At 38.6% G+C, this 11,128-nt stretch overlaps 1 protein-coding gene across 1 annotated transcript; it reads left to right on the top strand.

Moving 5' to 3' along the window:
* The first annotated feature begins 510 nt into the window (after positions 1–510).
* On the top strand, positions 511–990 carry LOC137404864 (uncharacterized). The gene has a single exon (XM_068091092.1). The coding sequence runs from the start codon at positions 511–513 to the stop codon at positions 988–990; it is 480 nt and encodes a 159-aa protein (XP_067947193.1).
* The last annotated feature ends 10,138 nt before the right edge of the window (positions 991–11,128 follow it).

The following is an 11,128-nucleotide window of genomic DNA, read 5'->3' as shown; positions in this document are numbered from 1 at the left end:
GTACTGGCAAGACTGACATCTACAGTCAGACGGCTCATCAAGAGTTGCGAGGTGTGCCAGGCCGCAAAGCATGGAGGAACAAAGGCGGCCAGAGGAAAAACGAGTCTCTACGCAGGACGATCCTGGCAGAAGGTGGCCGTGGATCTGGTGGGGCCATCTCCTGTCATGCCAAAGGGGAACAAGTGGGTGCTGGTTCTTACCGACCACTTCACCCGGTGGCAGGACGCCTTGGCACTACCTGACGCCACGGCCCCGGTGGTCGCCAACGCACTCGATGAACGGGTCTTCTGCTACCTAGAATTGCCCAAGCAGATCCACACGGACCAGGGGGCGTAGTTTGAGAGCCAACTGATGGTCAAAATGTGCCAACTCTAGAACGTGGGGAAGACCCACACGACTCCGTAATGGAATGGAATTGTGGAGCGGAATAACCGCGGACTAAAAGGCTCCTCGAGGGCGCTGATCCTGGCTCGAGAACAGGACGAGTGGGACCTGCTGTTTCCCCAGCTGATGAGGGCATACAGAGGCACTCCCCACTTTGCGACTGGAGAGACGGCCAACATGCTAATGTTGGGACGGGAGCTGAGGTTGCCAGACCAGCTGGAAAGTCACCCCTCACCGATAGAGTTCTTTCCTGCCCACAAACATGCTCTTGAGGTGCAGCAGAGGCTGCAGAGGGTGCACGAGGCGCTTCGGCAAAGCCAGATGGAGGTGCGGCTAGAGGATAAGGAAGAACCACCACTGTATGCCCCAGGCAACTGGGTATGGCTCACAAACAAACGTCGAAGACGAGGAGAAAATCGTAAGCTACAGGCAAAGTTCATGGGGCCATACCAGGTCTTGAAGGACTGGGGGAACCACACGTATCTAATAGAACGGCAGGGACAGTCTTCTATCCAGAGCGAGAGAATGCTGAAGCCTTATCACGCTTGCCCGGAGAGGTTGGGGCAGGCCCCAGCCACTCTGGAGCCAAGGAGGGTCCAAAAATGAAGGGCGCTTGACCAAGCAGGCTGGAGAGAAGGCAAGAGGAGAACGTTCCGGAGAACCGGAATCAAATCCGGAAGTGACCGGAAAGACCGCAACACCAGATCCCATCAGCCCCGCAATCCAATCAACTTCGGTCCGGCACAATCCGAGGCCGGCCCGTACAACCAGGAGGCCGGAACGATACGGAGATGGTATATGCTAATCGATGGAATTAATGGAAAACGATCCAGAGGTTGCACGGAAAGGAGGTAAAACGGTTCTCACGAACGCGACCAAGGATTTCTTATTAAAGCACTCGCTTTCTCTGAACGACATCAGAAAGCTGGAAAAGATGCAAAGCGAAGGCAACACATCTCTACAGGATTTACTGATTTCGGTCACGAGTTTGAAAGAAACTGGAGAAGGAGTGGGTAGGCCTACACCGGCAAACCTGGTGGCCTACAAAAGGAGTAACACGGAGAGGGATGAGGCACGACAGCCAGGTTCTGCCATGTTGAAGATTACGGAGGAGGGAGCAAAGGCGCGGCTGGATGCCACTCTGACAGAAGACAGCGTAAAGGAGCTACTGAATGAAGTTATGCCGGAACCAGTGGAAGAGGAGTGCCAGGTGGCTGCCGTACGCATGAAGAAGAGACGGATCAGACCTCCTTCACCGGAGTTGTCTTCTTCTCCGCCAGCCATTGCCATGAGGGAAAGCACACCCGTGAGGCAGCCGGAGCCAGAGAGGGTCAGGCCACAGAAGAAAACCATCGTGAGGACCATTAAGTACCTGTCTTCCCGGACTGTGGCATGGGCGGAAGAGCAGGTGCAAGATGGAAGTTGCCGGATCTGCCAGCTCACAACCAGCACCAGGCAGATCCAATTTCACATGCTGCAACACTACGCCGTGTTTGTGTGCCCCTGCGATTGGCAGCAAGTGTCAAAGGACCAGATGCTACTACACCACGCGACTCACCAGCAAGGAGGAGTGGAGCCGGTGGTATATTTGGTGGATCAAAACTCCTGGGAGCAGTTTTGCCAGGAAAACATGAGGGGCTCCCTGACGATGGCTGCTTGCACACTCACTACCAGAAGAAGGAGACGTCGCAGCTCCCGGAGGGAGCACAGTGGGCTAGGACACCACCGTGCCTCCCAGTTCGGGTTCGCCCAGCTTTAACCAGGAGGAGCAAGATGACCGTGGAGCCTGCTGGGTTACGCACCCTGGCCGAAGTGATAGGACGGACTCCTACCAGCCAGACCCTCCTGCAGACGCAGCGCAGCCGGGCCCGGTTGCTAGCGGAGGACGCACAGGAGTGGACGAGGGCTGCTGAGACTATGCAGGCATCCCTCCGGCAGGGACACCTGGAGGGCCGGGAACACCAGCTACCATTGGAGGAGATAGAGCGCCTCCGCTATAGAGCCTGCCAACATGAGGCTCTGGCCCATCTAGTCCTCCCACAGGATGTGAGTTGGAGACCCTAGTCGCCAATGGGGGGAGTGTGTGGTGGATGGCGTCCCCTTACATTTAGCCAAGCCAAGCTGATGTACAGCCGATTCAAGCATAGCCAAGCCAGAACCGTACCGACTCAAGACCGAGTCGAGCTGAACCGAGCCGAGCCGGACCGAGCCTTGCTGGGTCTAACCAAGCAGAACAGGGGCAGAGTTTAGCAGCTATATAAGCCCGAACATTTGTCAAGTAAAGCAGAGCTGTTCTGGGCCTGTTCATTGCTTGTCACTTGATTCATTTATTGTACACCTTGATGAACTAGGCAGAAATATATGTGCTCATGCACAAGTCTTGTACTAGTGGAGGAAAGTGAAGGTCACACAAAACCTTTACACTATTTAATAAACTTATCAGGAAAATGCTTATTATTATATAGAAAGCTGTTAATTTTGAGATATGATTTAGTTAGCTTTTATTCAGCAAATTTTCACTTGTTGAGGTGCTAATCTGATTGACTGTAAAAGTTCAAGGATTCCTGTACACCGTATAATGCAGTGAATGTGCGAGTACACTTTTGTTACATTAGAATACCTCAGTTTCTAAACTGCAATGTGCTGTTTGAGAATAATTGAGTTTAGACTGTTTGTTTCGTTCCAAGAACTCCTAAGATAGGCAGATCATATCCTACTGATATGATTGCTCATATCCTACTGATATGATTGCGTGGACCAGTAAAAAGTTGGTAAAAAATTTATGATTTCACAAGCTACCAAAACAAAAAGTGAACATTGATAGGCTTACATAAATATGTAAAATAGTTATTGAACAATGTAATGATTACAGAAACCAAGCAAATTGTAATGGAACTCAGGTGTAATTACACATACATGTAAAAAAACTGTAAATACTAATATGATTACAACAATAAATGGTTTGTTTAAAGTATTGAAGAGATAGACTGGTGAACCGTCTGTCTCTTTTTTTCAAACAATTCTGCTTCCGTCATAACAACGAATTACTTTGTAGCTTTAAAAAACTTTTTATGCTTTTTCCATGTGACCCTGTAAGTGCAGCTGATGTTACAACTGATGAATGCCTGAGTGGAAAAGAAATCATTAGTTTGACTATTTGTTTATGTACGATAGAAAAAATAATGAGGTGCTTGTATCTTACTTAAGTATGTTGTATAATGGAAACCAATTTATTATTTACACTATGCAATGAATGCAAGCGATGTTCATTCTGTTTACTTGTTCAGGTCTTGGAATGATGTCACTTTAGTGTTACTATCATTTTCAGTGAATGTTAGGTTTGTTTAGTCTTACTATTTTTAGCATTGCTAAAAAACTCTTTTGATACACTCTCGTTAAAGCTTATGCATGATTCTGCTAGTAAAAGAGCGAACATTGCTACAAAGCGGTCATATCATTTTAGTTCATATAACAAACGTTAGGATTGTATATGTGAAGATATTATATAGGATGTACAGTAGAAAAGGATATATATATATATATATATATATATATACATATATATATATATATATCATTTTAGTTCATATAACAAACGTTAGGATTGTATATGTGAAGATATTATATAGGATGTACAGTAGAAAAGGATATATATATATACATATATATATATATACATATATATATATATATATATATATATATATATATACATATATATATATATATACATATATATATATATATATATCCTTTTCTACTGTACATCCTATATAATATCTTCACATATACAATCCTAACGTTTGTTATATGAACTAAAATGATATGACCGCTTTGTAGCAATGTTCGTCAAAAAGTTGGTAAAAAATTTACATATATATATATATATATATGTTGGATTAACCTTTCTAACAAAAAGTTCACAATAATAATAACAAATGAGTACTCAGATCACTATAGTTTTCATTCTGCTATTAATACGTAACTGAAGATTTATAGTTGTGCTTGTATTATACAATAGCATATTAAAATCTATTATTATGTATGTAATTTTAACTTATTCACAGGTGGAAGTTGTGAGATGATGCTAGAAGTTGTCTTAACAGATGGATTTACGATTGATGAGCAGCTGAAACTTCAACATTCTACTCCTCTTCCAAAGTCTCTTAAACACCTTCACACAGTCTCTTTACCATCAGGTCCATCATCAACAAGAGTCTGGAACTCTCAAATACTTACTGGAATGTATAAAAAGGCAGTAGCTACTATTGACAACAACTACCAAGTAAAAGGCTCATTCATCACGTTCAACAACGACCCTAAGGCGATGGAGGTCTACAAGGGCAGACTATATACGGCAGTGTGCGGAAATCCTTGGACCATCTATGTACATGACCAGCAAGGAAACCAAGTCATGTCTTGGACTCACAGCGACTCTTGTACCCACACCACAGGGCTAGCCGTCAACTGTGATAAAGTAGTGGTTCCAGACAGAAAGAACAAGCTTCTCGTTGTCTATTCACTGACTGGAAACAAACTTAAAGACATTTCTTGTCCTCAGCTTAGCCAAGATTGGGTCTCACTCTGTGTTTCAGGATTGGACAAGGTTGTTGTGTCTGACTACCTCTCATCTCAAGTCATTTTGATTGACATCTCTCAAGATCAGCTTCTTTGGACGTGTAAGGAAGTGTCTCATCCACTTGGAATAGCATGCTATGGAACGACGTATGTTCTGGTTACAGCACATAAGAGCAACACCATCAGAATTCTTGATAGCTCGACAGGTTGGTTTACTTGCATATGATAAACCGATTACTTGTGGGCTATTTTGCTGACAAATTTGCTTTACAATTTAATAATTGCTAGCTATAATCAGAGATATAATTATAGTGTCGATATAAACCCATTTAATGCCACCCTGACTACTTCTCATAGTGAAATTAAACGCTATACATATTAATAAAAAGCTCTGATAGTCTACTCGCTAATAATAGACTTAGTATTAGCTTATGATTCAGAGTAACTGTATAATCTTTACTAGTTTTCATTTATTAGCCAACTATTTAAGATTTGTCTACACACTCAATAGACTGTCCGAATCAACTGAATATTGTATAATTTTCATTCGCAATAATATTCTATGTTATCATTAAGTCTCATAGCTGTACGCAAAACTATAGACACTGCGGCTCCTAGATAGGATATTAAAGGCCCATGCATTTTTACCTAAACGTCTTGAAAGACATACTTTGACAATCCTAATAATATTTAGTAATGGCATTTGGCACAACACTGAGGCAAAATAAAACACGTTTATAATCTCAATTATTTTTCATAAAATAAATCACTGTTCGCTTCACTCCTGATGCTATGGTCAAAAAAAGCAGTAGTCACCAAATGCTTCTATAAACAATTTAAACAAAACTTGCAGGATCCCTATGCTTTTGCTTTGTGTAGCCATAATAAAATTTGAACCGATTTTTAGACAAGCAAACTTTGTCTGTCAGTTTGTCTGTATTAAACAAAAAATAGGTTAAGTGTAAGCCTTCATTTATAATAGAAAATTGTATAAACTAAATTTACTTTACTCATTGGATGACCGACATATAATTGCTCAGTTGCCCTTATCGCAGTTAGTCTCAAACTGCAAGTCACACAGATAATTTGTACTTAAGATTGTCTAAAATCTGCTTTTGACTTGGTTTTATAACTAGTGTTTCGAACCATGCCAACATTCCTATGTCTGTAAGTGGTGGCATAATATTTGATGCTAATGGTATGCATCATGTTCATAACCCAGTCAGCTAGTATTTAGTGTCCTTCTATTCTGTATAAAAGGCTTTTGAATGGCAGCCTGCCAAGCTAGCAGAGGCTTACTCCAGTAGAAATTTGGCTAAGGTTGTACACTAAGTTTAGTTTAAAGAAAACTCAGGAGGGTAGTGCAGAGTTAGAAGAGTGATAAGGCTAAAGTCGTAAGGTTGTCATAAATAAAAACATAATAGTTTTTCTACAATTAGTAGTTAAGTAATGAAAATGTGTTAGAGTTTTTCTGCTGCAAAGACTAAAGTAGTAAGTGCAGTGTTACAGATTTTTACTAATGTAACGACAAACAGCTCTACACAGTCGTTTAAGACACTTCAAGCTAATTATCTATGGGGATCTTTGGTGCAGTTTTATACCAGCTCAGGGACGGATGATTTTGTGCGTAGGAAGGATAAATCTAACAGTAGTCATGTTCCTGAGTGACTGAAGAATGCCGTGGAAGCCTTTAGACAAATTTAATTAAATTATTTTACAGACAGCTGAAATTATGAATATGCTGTGACTGCTGATTATACTTATTATATTGTAGGAAAGGTAGTCTTAGAGCTGACAGGCAGCGCTATTGAGAATGGTCGGGTGTGTGACATGAACATATCTGGAGACCGCCTATTTGTAGCCAACCGTGATAGGAAGAACATAGCAATCTTTCAGCTACAACCATAGCTGTTGCCTTATCAGTCTGAGTTACTGTCTTCATTTTATTATGAACTATACCAAATCTAAAACAAAAGAATAAACTTAAGAGATGTAGTTGGCCAGTCTTCTAGAAAGTCTGTAAATTGTTACACACAACAAAGCTTAATCTGTTGACTTTGAAGAGTCATCAGATGAAGCTTGTTAATCTGATCAAAGACAATAAATTCATTGGCTTTGATTGGTTAAATGATAGGGAAAAGTTTCAATTTCTTTGATACTTCATTTTACTAATTGATACGATGACTTGTTTAGAAAATTTCTTATATTTGTCATAAAAGTCTTCATTTTATAAGCCCAATTATCAAATGTTATTAACAATAGAACCTTTACAAGACAATACTTTCTGTTGAAGAACTAAACATGTGAATCTGGTTTGGCTGCCTTGAAATGGCATTATAATTGTTAGTATTAGTAAGTTATCAAATATAATTATGGCATTTCAATGGAATGCATTTATTGCTAATAAATAGTTATCGTTTATTGTATTTCAGTTCTAGCCTTGTCATCCGTAGAGGCATTTTAATACTTCATTTATATATTATTGTTTTGTAGCACTTCCTGTTTCTTTTTTTCTGACACAAATAAGACACAATTGTATTATTGTTATATATAATCAGTCTAATTTCATTTTACTGGTCTTGTAGCTAAAAATCTTATTTTAATCAATAAAAGGAAAATGGGAAAAGGTCTAGATAATTTATATCTACATGATAAGTGCACAAGTATGCATGGACGATAGACCAGCCATCAGCACAACCTGCCCACAAAAACTTGAAAGACTAAAGAAATTGGTATGTAAAATATGCAATCAGCACAAACTAAAATTAACCATCGAAGCTAATTAAAAGTCTGTAAATTTCTTTGGCGTAACCCTTAGCCTCAAGGCAAACATCTACTCACCCTATGCCAAACCGAGCAACACAAAACTGTATGCTCATAAAAACAGTAACCAGCCACCAATTTAAATCAAAAATCTACTACGTAACATTAACTCACGACTAACTGCGCTATCCAGTAATGAGCATGACATTAGCAAAGCAGCAACACCTTACCAAAAAGCACTAAATGACAGCAGTTTTAGACACACACTAAAATACAAACACATCACGGCTTAGCCAATAATTCACATTTCACTCGTAACGATCTCTCACAGTGCACGGGTTGGCAAGTTTACTAGAATATTACAAATTATCGTAAATGTAAGCCACACGCATTGTTACCTAAACTCCAATGTGCGCTCATTTTCAAATTTTTGCATCTGTGATAGGCTCCACCCTTTTCAAACTTGGCTGATCATGCTTAGTCGTGACAGCGGTGATTAGCAATGATGATCAGGCTTAGTTGGCTGTCTAATTTCTCCTCCCTCAGCTGATTGTGTGTACATGCAACTAGTAATGGCTTCACTGGCTTGCTAATTGTTAGTGAGCCCAGCCACCTCACTAGGCCGAACCAACCACACAACCACCTCACACACCGCACTCACTTTTACCAAAGATGTGCATTAAACCTCACCTATATAGTCAACTGTTTACGGATATGGTTGCCTTAATTCAATATCCCACTAACTATTTCTGCTCTAGTTTTTATAACACAAGAATTAAGTCTTTCAAAAAACCTTCTGACTTGAAACTTTACTGATGTGAAATAGGTTAAAAGACATTTTTATAAGAAATTTTCATTGTATCTTAAATAACTTTTCAAAAGACGAAAATGTTTTTAATGTATTATCTAGAGCTAATAAGTTCAAGAAACCCAACTCATTTACACCTAACCTAGTTTTATTCGGTCTAGTATTATTTATTAAAATAAATAATTTTATTTATTTATTTTATTCTTTATAAATGAAATTACCCAAATTTGAATAGATTTTACCAGAAAGTATTGGTATTTTTTTATCATTTGCCATTGTCTTTATGGTTCAAGTGATCTGACGGCTAGGATGTTTCAAGATTAAAATTGATAAAACTTGATAGCGATTAAAATATTTACACCAAGCAAACACATGATTACGACATCTATAATAGTTACAAAGTGACTGGCAGAATAAAGGCGTGCAAAGCTGTAACTTGAACGCAATAACCAATGTCAAGCATAGTAGTCATAGCAACTAGTGACAAAATTTCGAACGTATACTTTTCTGAGCGTTCAATGATCAAGTACAAGCAACAATCGTGATCAAGTTTTGTCAATTTTAATCTTGAACAATGATCAAGTACAAGCAACAATCGTGATCAAGTTTTGTCAATTTTAATCTTGAACAATGATCAAGTACAAGCAACAATCGTGATCAAGTTTTGTCAATTTTAATCTTGAACAATGATCAAGTACAAGCAACAATCGTGATCAAGTTTTGTCAATTTTAATCTTGAACAATGATCAAGTACAAGCAACAATCGTGATCAAGTTTTGTCAATTTTAATCTTGAACAATGATCAAGTACAAGCAACAATCGTGATCAAGTTTTGTCAATTTTAATCTTGAACAATGATCAAGTACAAGCAACAATCGTGATCAAGTTTTGTCAATTTTAATCTTGAAACATCCTTGCAGTCAGATCACCTCAAACATCAAAAACATTTGCAAATGATAAAAACGCCGGTACTTTCTGATAAAATCTGCTACAGTCCATTTTTAACTTCAGTTTCCATGACCTGTTTATACATTTCAATTAAACCATCACTTGTCAACTATCTTTAACTGACCATCAGATCCTACTACTGTAAATTTACTGATAGCTTATTCTATATAATTGTAATTCAGAAAGCTTAAGATGGTTGATATTTTTATTCCCTTATAAGTTAAAATAACAAACTATCTTCGAAATCCCTATAATTAATTAACATACATACACAGACTTCAACTCTGCTCCTTGCTGTTTATTACTGTACTATTCTCTACTGACTTATAAATAGCTCACATATCATACATACACAGACTTCAACTCTGCTCCTTGCTGTTTATTACTGTACTATTCTCTACTGACTTATAAATAGCTCACATATCATACATACACAGACTTCAACTCTGCTCCTTGCTGTTTATTACTGCACTATTCTCTACTGACTTATAAATAGCTCACATATCATACATACACAGACTTCAACTCTGCTCCTTGCTGTTTATTACTGCACTATTCTCTACTGACTTATAAATAGCTCACATATCATACATACACAGACTTCAACTCTGCTCCTTGCTATTTATTACTGTACTATTCTCTACTGACTTATAAATAGCTCACATATCATACATACACAGACTTCAACTCTGCTCCTTGCTGTTTATTACTGCACTATTCTCTACTGACTTATAAATAGCTCACATATCATACATACACAGACTTCAACTCTGCTCCATGCTGTTTATTACTGCACTATTCTCTACTGACTTATAAATAGCTCACATATCATACATACACAGACAGATATATTTACTGGCCAATTATGTGAAAATATAATTTGAGAGTCGATTTTGATGCTGTTTCAATTCATGATTACTGAATGCAACCATCCATAAATAATAGAAATCTTAAAAAACTTCAACAATCTTTGAAAGCTTTATTTAATTATTATTGTAATAAAATAGGCTTGCTCATGCCTAAAATTAATGTGCAATGATGTTATAATAACTTTACTAATTTAAAATGTTTTGGCAAATTTTAATTGTTTTTCTGGAGTTTTTGAGGCAGCAATACAGGTATCAGGATCATTGCTCTAAATTGATTCATTCCATAATTTAAGATCAGAAACAAAGTGTCTTCTAGCTGAATTGTAAAGTATATCAAGCACACGATAGTTTCTAACATGTAATCAGTTACAAGATTTTAAAAATGATGTAATTTTTTCTGATACCCTCAGGTTCGGGTCAGAAATACTTATATTGTTTATATCCATGAAATGTTTGCTCCGAGTGATGTCAACATGATTGTTCCCTGAAATAGCTACCCTCAGTTAAGCTTCATATTAACAAGTTCTTTAACAAACAATAGAGGAATGTAGTTGTTTGGCCTTTTCACAGTCAGTCTTGTTGAGTTACTCAGATCCAGGATGTACAATGGATAGTTGACATGGTTGAAAAGACTCAAGTAGTCTGATGGTGTAGAGTACACATTACTGGCTATTTTTCGATCACAAATGAATGCATGGATATCTTTCAGCTTCAAGTGAGAAATTTGACAGGTTGTCTCCACTCTCCACTCCCAGACTCAGAAATTTCTGGTGACACG

This window comes from Watersipora subatra, chromosome 9 (assembly GCF_963576615.1).
Source record: "Watersipora subatra chromosome 9, tzWatSuba1.1, whole genome shotgun sequence".
In the NCBI taxonomy this organism is placed as follows: Eukaryota; Metazoa; Bryozoa; class Gymnolaemata; order Cheilostomatida; family Watersiporidae; genus Watersipora; species Watersipora subatra.
This window is presented reverse-complemented; position numbering and strand designations above follow the sequence as displayed.